Source organism: Symphodus melops (assembly GCF_947650265.1).
Source record: "Symphodus melops genome assembly, chromosome: 20".
Classification (NCBI taxonomy): domain Eukaryota; kingdom Metazoa; phylum Chordata; class Actinopteri; order Labriformes; family Labridae; genus Symphodus; species Symphodus melops.
The window spans coordinates 17,256,438-17,277,432 of NC_136710.1; the positions used below are offsets into that span (position 1 = coordinate 17,256,438).

The following is a 20,995-nucleotide window of genomic DNA, read 5'->3' on the forward strand; positions in this document are numbered from 1 at the left end:
ATTAAATCTCTATTTCTTTGAGTTCATTTTTATCTTTCAATTTCTATTGTTTTTAATACTTTCTGTTTCATTCACTTCATTTGACTGCTTTTACCGTTTTTCTTCTGCTGTGTTTGCTGTTTTAACATTTTTTAAATCTTGTGTCCTCGTGTTTTCAATGACTGTCATGGTTATTGTCTGTGGTTGTGTTGTTTGGGATCTTTTTCATTGGCTACTTAGTTTTGCTTTTTGTCACTAACTCTTTAGTTCTTTTGGGTGTTCACTTCTCTCAATACAGATAGCCAGTCATTAGCGTTGTTACTTCCCAGAAATATTGCTTAACACTTATGAATAATATTAAATAAACATATCAAAAGACAAGTTATATGCAGCGAGAATGTGTTTTTATGTGTGAAATAATGTAAAAGCTATTTGTGTTCTCCACAGATGGTGATAGTAGGCCTATTACATATCAAGTTGTGCAGGTCTGCATTTAAGATCTACTCCTTTCACCAAGCCTTAAGTTACCCAAAATATATATTCAAAAAAACAAAGTGGATTTGTCTTGATATGTCCCTTTCAAATAGAGGTATTGAAATAAGGTATTACTCGCGATTTCATATAAAGTGATTCTGCACTCTAACACACTTTAATTGTTTTATGTTTCCTTTTCTTTTATTTATTTTTTTCAAAAGTTTGCCTTTTCCGGTTAAAAATGTACGTACACTTACTGATAGCCAATCATAGTTTGTACTTTTTGAGCAACGCAGCCCTCAACCAATGAGAGTCCGACTTGTGCGCTTGTCGACTTTCAGTCCCCGCCCACCGTTTCACGTCTCTGGAGGAGTTTCGACGTCGTCGTTGTGGCGCCGTGCACGAGCGGTGAGTATCGACACGTTTGTTTTCTTGACGTTTCTCCGCTCATGTGTGTTGCTTTTGCAATATTTGGAGTTGAAACTATATTTTAAAAATCTGCATACAATGGCTTGGGCTGAATTTTGGTTTATTGACACAAGGCAAACATGGCTAACACCAGGCAGCTAACGTTAGCCTCGAGCCTGGCTGGCGTTACCTGACCAGGAAGTACCAACTCCAAACTTTAACACGGCTTTAATTCAGCTCCAGTTGAAGTCAGAGTCTAGAGTTGAGGTTAATGTGATCCTTGTTGATAGATTTGGACTTTGGCTCCTGGCCTTTGGCCGGCGAGCTTTCTATTTCCTTGTCATTACGTCACACAGTAGTCATTTACTGTTTACTTCCTATAACTACATGTTTTTTTTTAGAGGCACACTGGAGCAACAATGGTGAAGATCTTCATCGGGAACCTGTCTCCCGAGGCTGAAAAAGATGAGGTGGAGGCTCTGTTCACTCAGTATGGCACAGTGACTGAGTGTGTAAAGTTTAAAAACTATGCCTTTGTGCACATGGAGGACCTAAAGGCGGCCAACAAAGCCATCACAGAGCTTGATAAGTACAAGCTGAACGGCAGGCCCATCAATGTGGAGCCCAGCAGAGGAAAGGACCAGGGTCCCGTCAAGCTCCACATCGCAAATGTAGAGAGGGGCTTCGACAACGAGCTCCGAGAGCTGTTTCAAGAGTACGGCACGGTCACAGAGTGCTCCATCGTCAAGGACTTTGCCTTCGTGCACATGTCCAACTCTGACGAAGCCATGGACGCCATACAGTTTCTGGATAACACAGAGTTTCAAGGTGAGTAGATCTGCATCTCTGTGATGAAAAGATTTAAGGTTGGTGATGTTTTCATTCTCTTTATGTGAGTGATTATCCTTTTGTTGTTGTCTCAGGAAAGCGTATACATGTTCAGATATCAAGGAGCAGACCAAGAGGAGGATACGAGGAGATGGGGGACTATCCTCCACCACCACCCAGAGGAGGCTATTATCCCCCTCGCTATCCAGGGGACAGGCCCGAGGCCCCTTACAGAGGTCACATGCTCGTTTACCCTCCTCCACCTCCACCAGCCCCTCCACCAAGACGACCACCCTATCCCGACCGCAGCTACGGCGAGAGAGACGGCTACGGGATGGTTGATTTCTATGAGAAATACAGAGCCCGACCGTACAGTGCAGGAGGTTACGACGACAGGCGTTCACGTGCCATCCCCCCTCCTCCGCCTCCGCCCTCGGCACTGGTTCTTGAACGACTCGCAATGGATACCCCATACAATCGCCGACCGCTCCCCCCTCCTCCTCCGTCCTACATGGCCAGGGACCGGAGCCCCATCAGACGAGCACCACCACCGCCACCTCCCCCGCCAGCCGGCAATGGGTACTCGTACGAGCGTTCCCGTCTGTCCCCGTCCAGGCCCCAGATGTACGCCCCTCCTCGCCCCAGGGACTCCTACACAGACAGAATGCCACCGCCACCACCACCCCTGCCACGCTACACAGGCTTTTAGGCACAAAACGCAAGGTGAGAACAGAGTGGGTGTTTCATAATGTCATGGAAATCAATTACGAGTTGGCACAATTAAGAAAAAAAATCTACCGAAATTAATTTACTTCGTAAGTCATGCAGATTCACGCTTTCGACCTTCTCCAGCAGCCAGAGCTTCAAATTCCTGAAACTAGCCCAGAAATCAGTTTACACCAGTTAAAACATTGCTTACAGAATCCTAAAATATATCTGGCATCAAAGTGAAGTCTTGCGTGAGCTCTTGAGTAAAACACGCTCCTTGACATGTGTGCTGTGCTCTCTCTCCAGGTTTAGAATATGACAAGATCGTCGCCGTCTGCTGATGCACGTGGCGCTATGCATCCCCTTCGTCTATGGCGGATTGCGTTGCGTTCCTCTGCGGCTTACTGGAAGATACTGTTTGCGGACAGCTCCGTATTTAAAATCCCACGACTCCATGTCTAAAGTTCACGCTCTCTTCTGAGCTGTTTCTGCTTTTTCTGTTCCCTCTGCTTGTTTTATTTTTCAGAGCCTTCAAATGTTTGCAGGGTAGGATGCTGGATGAGGTGCTCAGTATATTTCAGTGTGACGCATTAGTTTGAAACACCAAAAACACTTTGTCCTTCAATCTTTTTTTAATGAGTAACTGACAATATTTCACAACAAGGGAAGTCTTTTAAGTGCAAAGAGAATGTCAGACGTGTGTTAGGCTCAGCTTGCAGGCTGATGATGAGATACTCCTAACTGACTCAAAAACATGGAGGGCAGAAGTTTGACACTTGTGTAGGCTTGTACGGCAGTAGTTCCAATTTGCGACACATGTTGACAATGTTAGCATGATAAATCCAAAGTTCAAGTGTGGTTTTGTTCTTTTTACGCTTTGTGTTCTATTTGGTTTGCGGGAAAAAAATCTACAGCACCGTCATGTATGATTTTATTCACTTCACAAGATGCTCCTCATTTGAAGGCCTTTTAATAAACGAATCAAACCAAAAACAACGCTTTAACTGTGAAATTATTCCTCGTTGTGGTTAGGCCTGTTCGTGTGACCGACCTCGTGTGTGAGGGGACATTTATGGGTGCAGCTCTCTGAGCACCCCTCTTAGTTCTTGTCATAAAACATGGGACGTAGTGCTTCACATTCTCTTTGTATGGAGGGAAAACAGGACGACATGTACGACTCAAGTCTTCGGCTCCAAGTCGAAAAGTTATCCTGTGAACTTTTTTTTTCTTTTTTCTCTCTAAATCAAAAATCCGAGCCAGGCTTGACGAAGTCAGATATTTTGAAGTGGTTGTTTACAATGTTAAGTTAAACTTCCTCCGGTGAAAAATTTGTTCGCGGTTAAAAAACAACAAAAAAGTGATTCTTTACCAAAAAAACATGCCTAAAAATAATAAATGTTTCCGGTTCTGTTCCCTGTTTTCTTCTTTAGCCTCACACAATGGTTCTCACTGCGTTTATCTGCCCGTGGGCAGCACAATCGGACCTCAAAAGCTGTCATGAAGCCAACCAGTTTAGCTGCTCGAAGTAGATCAGAAATAAACTGACGTTTGCGATGCGTCTGTGGCCTTACGATAAAGTCTTAGTTTGAGGTCTCCTTCAATGTGTTTTCTGTATATGTCCCGTTTGTTCTCTCAACATTTAAACCTTTTTTAATATTCGTACCTAAAGGTGCATGCAGTCTTGGATTTCTTAGTATTTTTACTCTTTATAGGTTGTTAGATTCTAAGCAGGAGACAGCAGTGTGCACGGTAAGTGATCCTGGGAAGATGTGCAGCATCCATCAGAGCAGAGGTAAGTGACGTTTACGTCTTCTTAAAACAAACACCTGTCTCCTGTCTCCCTCTTTGTGACCGCTGTGCTCCCATTAGGTGCAAACAGGACTCGAGAATTCACATTTAAAAAAACAGCTTTAAGCAAGAATCTGGCAGCGATTTTTTTTTTTCTTAAATGACCTTGTCAAAACAACTTATTTTCTTGCTATTTTCTAACATTGCAGAATTCTAAATCAGCGTCCTATCTGTCCTCTTTAAAATCAGTTGAAGGCCATATTTGTGCTCCATGTGTTTCGATTTGTTTTTAACAGTCAAAATACTTGGACTATTCTCTCCTTTACTTGATTCTGATGTCATTTCAACTCCGGTACATGTCTGTGTTAATAATTGATGGTAGGTATGCTAACTATGTGACGTTGTCCACAGAGCTCTGGAAGCTGAAACAAAGCGGTGGAAAGGACTGAAAACGACGGTCCTTCAGTGGAACGGTAAAGCAGCATGAGTTCACCGTGCAGTCGATAAGAGAGCCGTCTGTAGGGTGAGCTTTGTGTCACCCGTGTGCTTGTTTTACAGGATGTGCATTTGTCGCTGTTCGGGAGAGTTTAGTCCATCGGTCTGTGAGCAGGAGGTTTAGGGCTCTCTGCATTATCCACACTTAGAAGCTTTTTCATTTTCACAAATTTGCTCCGGAGATTCTCCTGACCTGTCTGTTCACATATGTCCCTCACAGCTGGAGCCGGGGGAGGGGGTTCCCGAGGTAAGATGAGACGTTAAAAAAACCCCACTGAAATGACAAATGACGCTATAATGAGGATATTCACTTTACTAGCAATGCTATGTGTAATCCAAGTTAAAGTTAACGAAGCCACCCGTGAGATCCGACTGTTTACATTCACAAATACATCTGCAGATTTCTGTCGAGGCCGTGAGGAGTCTGACTGATCTGACTTTGTGTTGATCCTATTTCACTTGAGTCTCACCAAACATTTAACATCATTTTATGTCATTGATGCTTACATGTACTATTCATGAGCCTGAAACTGTTTGATACAAACTGATTGTAGAGTTCAATATACATATATACATCTATATATATGTATGTATATATATCCCTCAATTTGCTGGAGTTGATGTAAAAGAATCATTTAATAAAATATTTAAAAGAGTATTTGTTTCTCTCCCTTTTTCATGGTAGGATGAGACCTTTAAACAGAACCCTGGTTATTGAAGAAAACATGATCCTTAAAGTGTATTAAGATGTGAGTAAAATAAAATGACTTTAGCTTTAAAGAAGATCGACTGTTCCTGTAGAAAACAGTCCTACAGTATGTGGCTGGTTGTGATTGTACAAAGAATATCCGGCAGGATCTTAATAAACTTCCTGCAGTGTGAGAGAAGCTCAACGGTGATTCTGTTCTCAGACTGCTTTGTAACAGGAGTAGGAGACGGGGTGCATCAGACAAGCAAAGAAATAGGGAAAGCCATTTTTAGAGACTGAATGATCAAAAAGTAGGATCAGTCAAGCAGAATGAAAATGAAACTCAGTTGAGGTGTCACATGATGCACCGAGGTCTTCATGCGTTTGTTCAGCGATGACGGACAAGCTGCTGCGTCTCTTGATCAGCTCAGTTAGATAAAAGGTCAGCAGTGGGCTTGATCGTATCCCAGCATGCACCATGTGAGAGGCAGGATACGGTCTTCACCTGTCAAAGGTTTTAATTCAGGATAACAATGCCCGTCTTGATGCCATGGCAACAAACAGAGAAGCCATAGGAACCTTTAATAGCACATTTTCCTGTTTGTTATCAACAGTTAAAGACAACTCCTGCAGACTAAATAACAAAAATACAATTTTCAGTGTATTTGTAAAATGAAGACTGCTCTCTGTTTTTCAGAGACATAAGCAGAACTTTAACGTCTCTCTGTCGCCTTTTATTGTGTTTTTTTGCAGCTCATGTAAATTATGGGTAATGTGTGTGTGTAATGAGCTTCTTTACTGTCCTTTGTGTACAAGTTAAAGAGAGAGCCTTACGGTTTGTCCTTTCTCTGCCCCATCCCCCCAGGCCATTCCAGTTCAAATCCTAAACACTCCCTCCTTGGTGGACTTTCCAGAATTCCAGCGAGGTTTACAGTTTCACCACTCTCTGTCAGGCGTGTGGGTGTCTGTGGGTGTCTGTGGGTGTGGGTGTGTGTGTGTGTGTGTGTGTGGGGGGGGGGGGCAGAGAGTGAAACCGATTTTCCACCATTGTTCTCATGTGTTGCCTTAACCCTTATCAAGAAGATAGTTAACAGATAAGATAACGGCGACTTTTATGTAGTTAAAATCTCAAAGCAAAACTTAATAGCAGAACAAAAGATGGATTCTTGTGACAAATATGTCTGACAAACTGTTCAACAACACGCCCAAAAATATGCTTTTTAAAAAATGTTTAATGCGCCTAAGTTGAAAAACAAATGAACAGCTGTTATAGTTGAGACTATATACACGTAAAGAAACAGTGCAGTAGATATATGTTGTAAAATAATACTATGATTTCACATTACAAAAGGGGGGAAGCTACAAATGTAACAACTGTCAGAGTATAAAAACACAGTAACAAAACCTGATATCAGGGGTTTGACATCATGACTGAAACATAAGCATTTCATCAGTCTCCAGCGGGCCCAGTGCTGTGAGTTCAGCTTGGAAACAGTTTGTCCCACTTGAGCCAGTGTCCATGACTGGAGTCATACTGGGCACACACCTGCATGTCTCTCTGGACGGAGGCACCGTCAGCACCTCAAACTCCACCTCAAAGCTCGCCTTGGCCTCGCCTGCCTCACAGATGATCAGCATCTCATACTCTCCGAACCGGATCAGGGCCTTGTTTGGAAGGTCCATCCTTTCCAGGTAGCTCAGTGCCGAGCTGTTCACTGACAGTCTTCCTCTCTGGCTCAGGTTCTGGATGGTGAACAGCATGTCCGGGCTCTGGGGAATGTGATAGGCGTAGAGAGCCAGCTGTTTGCGGGACACCCGCATGTCATTGAGGGCAAAGGTGCAGGACTTGGCATCTCGTCCCAGCCTGAGAGGATCATCTGCATAGTGTCGGCTCCTGCTCCCCAAGGGAAGCAGCTCGTAAAGGCCCTTGGAATTCTGCTGAGGGTGGTAAAACTTGATTTGGAGACAAGTCAGGAGATCCTCCTCAGTCTCCATTGTATGGGAAACATTCATCAGGAAAGATGATGTTATCAGCAGAAGATGAATTGACCCGTTGAACTTCAGTGATGAAAGCCTGTTGGGACAGAAAACAATCAAATGAGGATGACAGTAAGATGAAGTTTGCCAGTCAAAACAAAAGTCAGGACATACATTCATTGTTGCTGTTTGATGCCTTACCTGTTGTTTAAGTTGTATTTATTTATTTGAAGAACAAGATCTAGGCTTTAATTCCGTCCTTAAAAAATAAAGTATGTTGGTGTCATAGGGAACTATGATGGTCTTGAAAATGAAAACAGGAACTCCACTGCTGACTTTTCTTTGCAGCATGTTTGTCGACTCCTCTCATGAGGAGGAGTTACTCAGGACCCAGTAGCAAGAGTGCTGCTTTCAAGTGCAAGTTCAGAAAAATCTCCACCGCAACTCGTAGCAAGAGAGAACAAATCCGGATTCATTTTGGTATGTCAAATTAAAATGAAAAGAAGTTCTGTCAAAGAATAAATACAACAACAAGAGTGTTTGAAATCTGTAACCAAACTTACACTTGTACGCAGGATATTTATACACAAACTTACAAACAAGTGCAAGCTCCATGGATCAGCAGCTTCTTTACTAGTTTTCAAATCAATTCATATTTAGAACTATAAATTCATAACCAGTGCATGTGCTCCTGTTTAGTATAAACATAGGTTAACGTTTAGTTCATACACAGAGAAGTGATTTTCCTTTGAGTATCAGAATAAATCATAATTTGTTCTATCTTGACTGGTTCACATTTTTCAGGCTTTTAAAGTCATATGGAGTTGCTGAAATGGGTTATGACAAGTTTTGAAAGATCTGTTGAATGGAAAGTCGTAGTCTTTATGTACAATTATAGGATGTGCTCCTGAACGTCTCATTGCAGCAGCAAAAAGTACCAGATGACGCAACTTGATCTTGAAGAAGACGTTGGATAGTTTTTAGTGTATTATTGCACCCGCTATATTACAACCGATTACAACACAAGCCATAACAGAAAAACGGAGCCAGGTTTTAAAGTACATGCATCGCACTGAGCCTTGTTTTCAAATTAACCTGTAAAACATTAACCATTTACGATGTTTTTCGAGAAGTCGTTACCTGCTTGAATTCCTCTTGTGCTGGAAATGACATGCATCTTACCCCAAAGTGAAAAAAACAAACAAACAAACAAAAAACAAGAAAGAAAACCCTTTTTCGTTTGTAGTAAACTTACAAACTGTAAAACAAACATTTATTACACTTAGAATAAACAGATATTTTTGGGAAATAAAATCACAGCCATAAAAACAGGATACAGATAGGCCTATTAAAATACATGACCAAGAAAAAATACACGAACGAAACAATTGTTAACACACTTTTTTACATGTGATGTTATTTCACTCCAAACTTGCTAACATATTTTAATTTTTCCCCCAATAATTTAAATCCCCAGAATAAAATTGTTACCCAAGTGTATGTGTCCGATACTTTATGTATGTTTGAATAGCCCTTTTAAAAAAACATATTATCATATTTATTTTAATCAAGTTGCCCCCCGAAATTGTTTCTTACGTCAATATTTGAATTTAATATTCTGTGTTACTTAATGCTTTCATCCTATGTTACTTATTATTCTGATGTAGGTGACCTTGGGAGGCTTGAAAGTCGCTTCAAACAAATAATATGTATCATAATTACAATTATTAAAAAGTCATTAAATATGAAACAAAAACAAATGATGTCAATCATTTTTCATTAATAAGAAAGAAAAGAGGAAGGAATGCCGGAAAATACCTACCGGAAGTGACCGTGGAGAGCAGCATGCCGGAGAAAGAAAAAGAAGAAGATAACCGGAAGTGTACTCGGCGTAAGGAAGGCTCCAGAGAAGGTTTTTAGTCTGAGAGGCCGGCTGGTGAAAAGGTAACCTTACACGTTTGAAAATGAACTTTGAACAGACGTTAATCCAGTGAAACATTGACTTTGTATGCAGTATTTTACTTTATGTTGTGTGATTTTTGTTGAGATAAATAACTTTGCTTTGTGTGCTCGCGCGGCCTAACGGTCAGCCAACCGAAGCTTTAGCATTAGCATTTAGCTCGACGAAGATTTTTGAGTTATCTTGTTTTTTAAAGGCTTTACACATTTTCCACACGTTAATGTCGATGTTAGAAGAGGGAAACTGCTTTAAATGCTCTTTTATTTACTCGGTATATTAACGTACGTAGGGTGGTCCACGCGCGTTACGCTGACGTCAGCCATTTTAAAACGAAAGGTTTTAAGCGTTTACCCAATTTAACATTTAACACCAAATGTTTTTTATTTATATCTTTATCATAACTGTAGACTATATATGTATAGATAAAAGTTAAAGTTTGTCTCGCCTGTTTATCCCCGTTAATATTTATGATTTAAATACTGTGGTTAGTCTTTATTTCTCTAAATGTTGTTTTGATGATCAACAAATTATCAAGATTCATTTCAACTTTAAATCGATTTATCACCATTATTTGATTCCGGTTCTCACATATATTTTTGTTTTTGTTGAAGTAACTATTGTGATAAAATGGGTTTCAAAAGAAGTTACTGGAATATTTTTCTCCGCTTTCTCGTCTCTGTTTTTCCAATACAGAAAGTTAAAGAAGACAAGTTTATTTGTGGTTTGTCCTCAGCTTGAACGGGGAGAAACAACAAAGCAAACCATTTAGATCAAATACTGGATTTCACTTTACTAATTTCAATTGTCAGGGAATAAATGACAAACTAAATGAAGAAACGTTAACAAAATAAAAACTGAACTAAGAAACCAGTGTTACAAACTTGTTTAAACTAGACAAAGTCAAAATAATAAATACAAAATCCAGTTTTATTCTAATCTTGGAATAAAGAGACACATTTTGATTGAGTTTATCTTATAACTCCTTTCTTTCTTTCACCACCAAACAGATCCGTAACCATGGTGAAGATTTTTGTGGGAAACCTCCCTCAGGAAGCCGACCAGGAGGAGATCAAGGCGCTCTTCACGGAGTACGGCACCGTCACAGAATGTGCCATCATCAAGAATTACGCTTTTGTCCACATGGAGGACAGAAAGGCCGCCACTAAAGCCATCAAAACGCTGCACCTCTACAAGCTCCACGGCACACCCATCAATGTGGAGGCCAGTCACGGGAAGAACCAGGGTTCGGTCAAGCTCCACGTAGCCAACGTAGAGAAGGGGGCCGACGACGAGCTCCGAGCTCTCTTTGAGGAGTACGGCTCGGTCACGGAGTGTGCTGTTGTCAAGAATTTTGCTTTTGTGCACATGTCCAACTCTGACGAGGCCATGGATGCCATCAAAGGACTCGACAACTCTGAATTCCAAGGTACAAAGTCTCAGACAGGTGAAGCTGTGTGGTTATCGTGTGTCAGATCTCATTTTTCATTTTGATTTACTTTTTGTCTAGGCAAACGCATCCATGTCCAGATTTCTAAGAGCCGTCCCAGACACGACGAACGGGACGACTACCCCCCTCCTCCCCCAGACCGAGGCGGCTATTGGCCCCCTCGCTACCCGGGTGAAGGGCACGAGCCTCCTCCTCCCGGCTACATGAGAGGCCGCCACATGCCCCCAGGTTACCCAGCTCCTCCTCTGCCACCCCCTCCCCCTCGGCGATCTGTTTATCCCGACCGTCCCTACGAGGGGGACAGATACGGCGTGGTAGATTACTATGAGAAGTACAGAGCCCGTCCGTATGGCATTCCCTCATATGAAGACCAGCGTCCTGGCGCCCCCCCTCCTCCGCCACCCCCTTCAGCCGTCGTCCGAGACCGTCTCATGACCTCGCCGCTTGACCCATACGAGCGTCGGCCGCTTCCCCCTCCCCCGTCCCCGTACTATCCCCGAGATCGCAGTCCCCTCAGGAGAATGCCTAGCGCACCGATGCCCCCTTCCAATAATGGCTACTCCTACGAGCGCTCCCGACTCTCTCCGGTTTCCAGGGTCCCGGCATACGGAGTTCCACGTGCCAGGGACCCCTACGCCGAACGGCTGCAACCGCCACCGCCAGCACGCTATGCTTATTAAGCAAGGCCCTTACATGTGAAGGTGAGACTAGGTCTGAGGTCGACTGGTGTTCATGTCTTTCCTTAAGTCTGTATGCGTCGATGTGAAGGCCGGTCAGCGTGTGACTTGTGTTGCACGCTTCAGATCGTGTGGTTTGAAGAAGCATCAAGAGAACGGGCTCGACAAGCGGTTCCGTTTGTCGTAGCTGCACTGAGCTCGAGAAAGTGATCCCACAGATGGGCAAAACGTGCTTTGAACCAACAGTTGCAGGCAGGTCATTTGTGTCATTTGCTCTTTTTTCAGGACCGTCGTCCGACTGCGTCGCCACTCGCCGCCTCCTGATGCACGTGACAATATCCTCTTCCTGTCTGCGGCTGAGCGCGTTATGTTTCCCTGCGACGCTCACAGGACGAACTGAATTGTCGACGATCTGTTTTGTTGTTATTTTGGAACAGTTTTTACACTCGTGTGTCCCCCTGATTGTTTTTAGTTTATTATTGTGCTGTAGTATTTTAAATGCTTGACGTCTAAGTTAGGCGTTTCCTTTTTTTTTTTTTTTTAATTTGTACTTTTACGTTTGAATAAGTAGTGCTGTCATGTTTTCTGTGACTTTAGGAAGCTGAGCTCAGCAGCAGCTCTAGGCGATCCATGTGACTGTAGAGTTAACTGAATTATGTTTGTATTAAATCTAATCTGCACGCTGGTTACATAGTGTTAAGCCTTGTCATCGAAAAACCTAACCTCCATGTGGCGTTGCTATAAAACTTCAAAGTCGAAGGGGTTGAACAAATACAGGACGTAGCTGTCTGTAGGACAGTAACTGGAAACATTCACATGTCCATTGTCGATCTTGTTTTTAATAAACCGATTTGTGCTGTCATGGTGTTGCCCATAATCATCGCTGAACAGTGTAAGCGCTTGAAGTGATTCGAATGCCCTGCTATCATGTTTTCCGTAAATGTCCTCACCTCTTATTTCATGATTTTAAGCGCTTCATCAGTGATCAAATCTCGCCAAACTGATCTGTTGAAATCGTCACGCTGACTAAAGACACGTCTGCTCTGTGATGTCTGAAATGAGAGAATTGGAAAAGAGGGTCGTAAAAACACGAAGCGCTGTACTCTACCACGTTTAATAAGAATAGTTAACCTGCTGGCCACGGCATCCGAATCTTCTGAAGACCTCCAGAGTACCCAGGTAAGTGAAGGGCTTGAATCAGAACAGATGCAGAGACTTTGTGCAGCCAGGACTCACATTAAACTGATACAGCTGGACATGAGATGTTTTTAACCCACAGACAGTCAGCACATATATATCCTTTTTTTAAAGCTTCACCTCTGTATTGATTTCAGCTTCACACATAGTCAACTGTATTTGAACTTAAGGATTTTTCAGGTTGGTTTGAGTTATAAAAAAGACAAGAAATAAAATCCAGGGAAGGATTGAGGGCAGCTAGGTTTGGTGGAAGTGGACACCAGTGATCTTAAAGGAAAAAGTTAAGTCAACACTTAAACCTGCTGACACCATCCTTTATTTTCAAGTTGGGAAATAGGAAGTGAAGGAACAAAACAGTGAAAATACTTGAGTCATGGATTATACACAGGTTTGGTGGATGTGAGAGATTGATGTGCTGCCATTTAAAAATCTGACCTGCATGAATAAAACATTTAAACATGAACTTCTGTCTCTACTGTCATACTTGTGTTAATCTAATGGGGGGGGGGGGTCTTTTTTTTAATCATGTCCACTTAATTGTTTGAAATGGATTTTTCTCATTGACCATAAGACCCACACGATTATCCACAAAGGCAGGTCCCTTTTTTGCAGTGTGAACGCAGCCTTGAAGATGCATTTCAAAGACTTGTATTTGACCAGAATGATTCACTGGATGTGTCAAACAGCCTCAACAGCACAGACAAAGAGCAGCTACGAGATGAGGGCAGTTGTGTTTTTATCTGCTGTCAGTAGAGAGGGCCCTGCATGGTTAGGTGGTGTATTTATTGAGACAGCACCAAATCCTGTCACTCAGATTAAAGGAAAAACAACTCGGTTACAAAAAGACCGGGAAATTCACCAATTGAACTAACATTCACCTCATTTGCATTGTTTGACTCGTAAAGGGAACCCGAAAGGCCAAGGTTTAAAGTTGTGCACGTCAGCGACTATACTCACAAACACCACGAGACCTCCTAACTGAGATTAACACGTCTCAACGTTAGGAGTGATTTAGGAAGGCTCTCATACCGACTGTAAGCAATGAAGACGTGTGGAGGTGTGGTTGATCAAAAGAATTGAGGGAAAATAAGTGCTCTTAGTGATAACGGGAAACGAGAGTGAAATCAATTCGGCCCAATCAAAGAAACTAGTCAGACATTTTGTACTTATTAACATTTTAAAATTAGCACATCTGTGTGATCATTTGTTGGACATTCTTTAAGAGTATATAGCCCACAAGATGTTTGAAATCACACGCCCACTTGTGCAGCAGCTTCTTCACCTGCTGATCGTGACGTCATCGGGTAAAGAGTCTTAATTAGTGATTGGATTCACCTGTGGAGGTGACCGCATGTCGAGAAACAGACATGATGTCTCACTCTGCACCGAATACAGTCAGATGGATTGAACTGTCAGCATACATTGTTTCTGTTTTTCCGGGTCATGTTTTAATCATTTTCTTTTTGTTGTTTGAAAAACACGTCTTCATTTTCTCCTCAGATTGAGAAACTCTTATGATGATGCACGTGGGGCACTAACGCCTGCTCAAAAGTCGTCGGCTTCAATTATGTAGATATGAAACCACGTGCTTTTGCCACATCACATTGTCACAAAATATCAGGACCCCGAAAAGATGTTGATGAAGCTGTCTTAAAAGGATGGCATGCAACCAGCTACCCCATCGAAGTTGGCTGCCGCGGTTTTCCAGCAAAATTGGTGCGTTACTTCATCCTGGAGCCTAAGCATCTGAAAAAAGCCACCAGAGACACATAGCTGCAGCAGCCGAGTCCAGCTCGAGATGGTTGTGGCTGAAGAGAACCCACAGTTGGAACCGTTCTGCCAGTGAAGGCTCAGTCTTCACTGCCCCACTCTGGCGAGGTGTTCAAGTTAAGGGGCGACACACCTGAGATCCCTGCTGATGAAGTTCCAATAACGTGGATGCTCCAAGAAACACCACCTCAGAAGATTTGCATCTTAGTTAGGGTAGTTCCTGCAGTAGCAGCTTGTAGCAAAGCATCAATGATATTTACTTCACCGTCTTTTCTGAAGCAAGAATGACACTGACTGATTTGAGTAAATTGTCTCAGTGTCAGAGGAAAAGACTTTCAGGGTTCGTTCATCGTTTACGCGCAGACTGATCTCATAAATGTATAAGATTTAAATGACTTTATTCTCATACAATTAGGAGTTAAATCTATTGGTGTTCTGGTTATTGGGCTGGTCACTGGGTGGCGCTGTGAACCCAGGGAGACGCACTTGATTGAAAGGACTCTGATTAGCAGCAGGTGTTGCGCACAAGGGGAAGTCACTGCAGTGGTGAGAGGAGCTAAACTAGACAAGAAACAGGCATTTTCTTTTCTTTTATTTACACGTCTTTATTAAGTTGAATCATTAAAAGGATTGGCATGTCCAAATGGAAGACTGAGTGAGTTTGTTTTTGGACCCACGACAAGGAGCCACGCGTAGCCTACTAAAACTGAGCCGACAGAAATGAGCGTAAACGAGTGATGAAGCGAGGAAAGGACAGTAACTCTTTACTTAGTGAGGAGGTGTGGTATGACACATTTTCTTTAGAGCTGTGATTGGTTAATCTAAAAAAATCTGTCGTGGGCCCACCTACAGACTAAGCAAAAGTATAATAGAAAAAAACAAGAGGCTTGATATTTAACCAAAACATGTATTTATTTATTTTGATCTCTAAAACGTGTTTAGTTTTTTAAAATGTATTTCAAGAGTTTATTCATGGTCTGACTAAACGTAATTTACTTTTGTGTATGTAGGCTTTTGTTTGGCCAAAATAACCGTTATTATACACGTCATATACCAACTTTGATAATATTATATCGCTGCACTGCTCCCAGATGTGGAGCTCTCAGACCAGTCAGCAGCCGCTTATAAAAGGGTCCTCAAAAACCTTTCTAACAAAGCCTTATGACTAGTATTTGTTTCCTGAGTTGCGTGGTGTTCTTAGTCTCATGTTTTTATATGAAATTATTTTTATTTTTACTTTTTAAACTGTTTTTCCAAAAACAACATATTTTATTGTCCTTATCTTTCTTGTTCTGTTCTCCACTTTTTTCCGGTGTTTATTCATAGACCACATGCCTCACAAGTAAACTGATGTTTTGAAATTGTTCCTTGCACGTGATAAAATAAATTAATTAATGCGAAACAGAAATAGAAGCAATACCGCTCGATCGGTAATTGACGCCCACTCAGTCGTCTGTTTCTTAATAGGCGATCTTTGGTAAATTTGCTCATCGACCTGAAACGGAAGTAGGCAGGAGTGAGACGTCTCGCGCTGTCAAAACCTCTCTGCTCTCCTCTCATCAGCAGCAGTAGCAGCCCCGCCTCGCGACGATAACCGCTGGCTGCTTCACCACCAGCACAACCCACATCTGGCTGTCACACACACACACAGAGACAACAGTGCTGCCGCTCCGTCCGGTATACTGCGGCATGCTCACATTCACACCGGGATACACAAAGTGGATTTACTCCGGAGGGGCACCATGTCTGATGTGCGCAAATTCACAAAGAGGTTAAGCAAACCGGGGACGGCTGCGGAAGTCAGACAGAGCGTGTCGGAGGCTGTGAGGAGCACCGTGGACCTTGTGGTGAGTTAAATGCAGTCGGTCATTTTATCTAATTGGGAGAATGCAACTAACCAGTGAGCCGGATAACTCCCCTCTCTCTCCCTGCTCTGCGTCTCCTTTCACGCTGACTACATCCCCTCTTCGTTTCTTTTATTTCTGTTTAGTGCGCGTGTCCCACCGACCTCCACGTGAACACAGCTCGCACATTTCTATTCTACCTTCTGTTTAATGTTAACAGACAGGGCCCAGGGGAGCGCTTATACATGAGCTCGTTTTCCTTCAATTCCCAGCACTCACTACAAAATAGCTTGACATTGTCCACAGGCACGCATGTTTTTTTTTTTTTTTTTTTTTTTTTTTTCTCTGTGCTCTGCGGCTCCTTTTGTGTGCAGCCGGATGAGGAGCAGCGCCAGTTGGACAGCTGCAGCATGGCTTCCCCGTCACTGAGCAGTCTGTGCGCCTCTTCATTCCAGCTGGAAGAAGCCACATTGTGTTAACCCCCCCAAAAAAACAGTTTAATGCATGTTCTTAAAGCTTATGTCTGGAATGCAAATGAAGTCTCGATTGTTTATGTTTCCTTCTTTTGAATGTGGTTTGGGGGAGACTGCAATAATGAGGGATTAGGAGCAGTGTCTTGAGATGAATAGCATTCAGGATCCTGCTGATGCAGCATCACACGTGTGTGTGTGTGTGTGTGTGTGTGTGTGAGAACTATGTGCCACACACGTGACATTCATTTAAAAACAAAAAAAAACCTTCCAGAGATGTCAGAACAATTTGACGCCTGTTTTCTGATATCTTGCTTGATTTCCCCCCCCCCCCCCCCTAATTAAAGCCATCTGGGAATTTGGAAGTCACCCACTTCTCATTATGTGGCGGTGACTTTACCCCAACACTCCAGCCGTTTATTATCTTTGGCTGTTTGGAGACGGGGAGCTGGATAAGTTTGTGTAAAGAGTAAACTCTTGTTCCCTTGGGGATTAGGCCTCAGTCTTATGATGATGATCTTTAGCAGTGTGACGCAAAGGGATCAAAATCATGTGATGAGGTTTGGATTTCCACAACAGAGGTGGGAGTGTGTGTACTTTTTAAGCCAGCCACGTGTGTGTGTGTGTGTTTTTTGGTGTGTGTGGAGGAGTCGCAGGTTTTGGGTCGCTGGATGACATCGTCGTCTGGGTAACTGAGAACAAGCGATGTTTTGTGACCCGCGTTCCCCCTCTCATGGGGATTCCCTCAGGCATGCCATGCTTCCTCTGTGACCGCGTGTGTGTGTGTGTGTGTGTGTGTGTGTGTGATCATTCTCGACTTCTTCCTCTCTATCAGGTCACTGCCTTGTTTTTCCTTCATTTGAGAGTACAAACTGGTTTATTCATGTTTCTAAAGCAGAAAGTCAAATAAAACTGGAGAAGAACAAACAGCAGAGTTCTGAACGTAAAGCTCCTCAAAGACTTCGGCTGCGGTGTTTCGTGCCTCCTCTTAGACTCAGAGGGTGATTATAACCAACATTGAACTTTGGCATACTTTAAAGGATCTATTTCAGCTGAATCGAAGCCGATAAGAAGCCAGTGGCATGAATGAACACAATCTTTCAAAGTTTATAAAAATGCAGAAACAGAAACTTTTTTTTTTTTTTATTAAATCAAACGGTACAACCCTTCATGTTCCAGCTTTCTATACTTCTTTAATCCCAGAGGAGAACTTCTGTATGTCACTCATTTTTTTTAATTTCGGCCATCAAAAAAATCAGTTTGGGCCTGGAAGTCGTCGTCAGTGGTGGAGCGACAGAGTGGACAGGTGATATGTTGGCTGAGTTTGTGAGTGGCGTATAGTGAACATGGAGGACCTTACACTGAACAGGTTTCTGAACTACAGATCATAGAGAATGTGTCATGTGTCGATCCATTGGTCTGTAGGATGATTCTGTGTGTGGGACAGGGCAGGAGCAGGTTCCTCCTCTCCAGTTCCAGTTTGTGAAGAATAAGAAGGTGGGGTTATGTCAGAGCGCGCTGTGGATGGACGCTGATAGACTATAAACACGTCATGTGATTTCCACCGTGCTGAAAGAATTGTCTTATTTGTTCTTATAGCAGCTGTGAGTTTTATCGGATGTGTCTACGAGTGGGAGAGTGGATTTGTAATGTTCCAGCTGAACTGTTCAGTGATGGAAGCAGGGAGGGGAGTCGTCGTCGTGATGTTAGTTATTGGTCTGTTTTTGGATGGTAGACAGTTTGATTCAGTTTTTTCTTACCCAATAGAAAAGAGGGACTGTGGTATTGAGAGGGGAGAACGAGTTCACTCTAGCGAGGAGGTTCTCACGCCATCCTCGTGGGGGGGGGGTTGTTTGGGCAGGCCATCCTCACCAACAGTCCCAAGGAACCTAAGAGAGCTCAGGAGCTCCCAGAGACTTGACTTGGCTTCTCTGAGGATTTCTCTCTGGAATTTGCAGTATGGTCATCGTCATGGCGGTGTTCTAATCCGTCCGTGTGACGGGTCAGAGGATGTGCTGTTTCTGCTTCAATAAAAGGTTTTGGCCCTCAGGAATGTGGACTCCACGGAGACGTCGTGGCTCCATGTGACTGTGCAGCAGAGAGAGCGTTAGTCAGTGGATCTGTCACCCACTGTTGATCCACTGAGACCCGGCGACAGAGGCCACTGACGACGTGGAGCTCCATATTTGGTCATTTTGTTGAGGAAAGGATGACGTGGACATCGGACAGCGACGCACTTCAAGTCAGTTATGAGCTTGTTACTCCGAACAGTTAACTTTCCAATCAGTTCATGTTGTAAGAAGACGTGTTGGTGGGGAATAATAAACTTTATTCCAGCTAATTCCGGCCGTGGTGCTCACTTCTCCTTTATTATTGAAAGTGTGAGTCGTCTTCCTCTTCTTCTTCTTCCCAACCCAAGCATGAAAAACCCCCCATCTTTGCCCATAGGTCTGTCTCAACCGACAACGTTAGCCCGACATCATGTGAAGTTCAGAACTTGAAGACTGTACAGAAATGTACTTTCACAGATTTCTTGTGAAGTGTCGTCTTCCTCTGCTGAAACGCCAAGATGCTTCCATCCTTTAACTCGTCTCCAGACTCGCGTCGCTCCGGGTTTTCCCGACAGGTTGTGAAAGGATCAAACAGATGAATGGTAATATGAAAAACAGAAAAGAATGACCGCTGTAGCTTCCAGAAGCTTCCGTTTGTCACGTGTCGAGCATCTTTGACTTTCCCATTTCTGCACAGCCATTGTCAGTTTACACTCGGACCGATCTGCCTTCAGCTTATCCGGGTCTCCTTCGCAGTAACAGCATGCTAAGCCCCCCCCCCCCCGATTAAGAGGAACAGAAGGTAATCCCCGTAGCGCGTCATGGGTAAGCCCCAGGTTCTCCTCCCAGTTTGGCGTGACCTCCACAAGTTTGAACCACCTCATCAGGTGGCATCTCTGAAGGCGGAGTCCAGCCGTCCTCGGTTCAGAGCATCATTCAGTGATCTCGTTCATTCTGTCACTTCCTGAAGCTCATGAGCAGAGGCGAGGGTTAGAACAGAGATACGTTAAATCAAAGGCGTTGCCTTCCAGCTCAGCTCCATCTTCACCTCGATGCTGCTGCTGCCTCATTCTGTACGCTCTCACTGTACGTCTCTGTTTGACTTCATAAGGAAGCTGTCTCATTCGGAGTAGATAGGAGTCGAGTTGAGGATTAAAATGAAAGCTTTGGTTCTTCTCTCCATGAAGCTGCTGAGTGTCTTACGTCCCTGACGCACCGAGAAGACGGCAAAGAACTAGTGGCGACGAAGGCCGCCTGTGGCGTCGGCGCACGTCGCCTTCTGTCCCAAGAAGTTGCACTAGAACACATTGCAAAGACGACGGCCGTCAGCCAACCAATCACGTACGTTCTGCTCACGAGGGAGAGGCAGGAAGTCTCCACGCCAGCAGGCGGCGTCTGGAGTCTGTCATGGTAATTCTAAAAAAACTGGAAGAGGACGGAGAAGAACGCGGCGGATAAATAAACCTCTGCTATGAAACGAGAAGACAACGTTCACACGGCCGTCGCTCAACACGCCGGTTCAAGGTGTGGAATCGACGTGTTGATCTCCTCGGGGATCAACACGTTGACAAAGCGTGCTGTTTTTCTGGGGCCGAGTGGTACAAAGCGCTTGGTCACGTTCGGTGCCGACATCACCGTCATCGTCCTGCAAGCTTTTGACCTCCTGTGAGTGTGGAAGTGATCTTCTGTCAGGCTGGTCAGAGAGCGTGAGAACTCGAGTGACTGTTTGCATCACACAGTTCCACCCAAGTGTCGGGCAACGTCCTCGTATCCTCTCTGTGTGTTTCTCAATCGGCGACACTGTGGCTTCAAAAGCGCCTGCTTGTGATTCTTCAGCTTCTTTCTCTTCTCGAAAAGCAGAACTCTCACTCTCTCTCTTTGCCCGCCCGCCCTCCTCCCCCGCCCGCCCCCCCCCCCCCCCCCCCCCCTCCCTCGGTAACATGATCAGCGTTGCAGTCGAGCCACCGTCTTGGCCTCTGACTTGCAGCGCTGCGGTTCAGCTTGTTGCACATGACAGGAAACGGAGCAGCTCAGCCGTGTGTAATGCTTTCAACAGACTTGGAGGTGTTTCTGCAGGAGCGTGTGTGTGTGTGTGTGTGTGTGTGTGTGTGTGTGTGTGTGTGTGTGTGTGTGTGTGTGTGTGTGTGTGTGTGTGTGTGTGTGTGTGTGTGTGTGTGTGTGTGTGTGTGTGTGTGTGTGTGTGTGTGTGTGTGTGTGTGTGTGTGTGTGTGTGT

The 20,995-nt window shown here is 43.8% G+C and overlaps 4 protein-coding genes across 6 annotated transcripts in view; 3 read left to right on the forward strand and 1 right to left on the reverse strand.

The window, feature by feature from the left end:
* Window positions 1–752: 752 nt before the first annotated feature.
* LOC306841154 (RNA-binding protein 4.1-like) lies at window positions 753–5,334 on the forward strand. Of its 2 annotated transcripts, XR_013781437.1 has the most exons (4): window positions 753–861; window positions 1,263–1,689; window positions 1,785–4,658; window positions 4,744–5,334. XR_013781437.1 is itself a non-coding variant. In XM_079370856.1 (3 exons), the coding sequence occupies exons 1-3, from the start codon at window positions 760–762 to the stop codon at window positions 2,396–2,398; spliced, it is 1,143 nt and encodes a 380-aa protein (XP_079226982.1). In that variant the 5' UTR covers window positions 753–759; the 3' UTR covers window positions 2,399–5,334. The 2 variants fall into 2 exon arrangements, 1 of the variants encoding a protein (XP_079226982.1); XM_079370856.1 differs by having other exon boundaries at window positions 1,785–5,334.
* Window positions 5,335–6,594: 1,260 nt separating this feature from the next.
* Window positions 6,595–8,048, reverse strand: tifa (TRAF interacting protein with forkhead associated domain). The gene is made up of 2 exons (XM_079371727.1): window positions 7,547–8,048; window positions 6,595–7,442 (listed from the first exon to the last, which is right to left on the reverse strand). Exon 2 carries the CDS (start codon window positions 7,379–7,381, stop codon window positions 6,794–6,796), a length of 588 nt encoding a protein of 195 aa, XP_079227853.1. The 5' UTR covers window positions 7,382–7,442; window positions 7,547–8,048; the 3' UTR covers window positions 6,595–6,793.
* A 1,132-nt stretch (window positions 8,049–9,180) lies between these two features.
* rbm4.3 (RNA binding motif protein 4.3) lies at window positions 9,181–12,291 on the forward strand. The gene is made up of 4 exons (XM_079371393.1): window positions 9,181–9,289; window positions 10,313–10,731; window positions 10,813–11,453; window positions 11,715–12,291. The coding sequence occupies exons 2-3, from the start codon at window positions 10,323–10,325 to the stop codon at window positions 11,430–11,432; spliced, it is 1,029 nt and encodes a 342-aa protein (XP_079227519.1). The 5' UTR covers window positions 9,181–9,289; window positions 10,313–10,322; the 3' UTR covers window positions 11,433–11,453; window positions 11,715–12,291.
* Window positions 12,292–15,576: 3,285 nt separating this feature from the next.
* Window positions 15,577–20,995, forward strand: part of dock11 (dedicator of cytokinesis 11) — a 74,478-nt gene continuing 69,059 nt past the window's right edge. For both annotated transcript variants that reach the window (XM_079370857.1, XM_079370858.1), the window contains exon 1: window positions 15,577–16,243. In XM_079370857.1, the coding sequence (XP_079226983.1) occupies window positions 16,139–16,243 (105 nt within the window). In that variant the 5' untranslated portion in view covers window positions 15,577–16,138. The remainder of the gene's footprint in view (window positions 16,244–20,995) is intronic.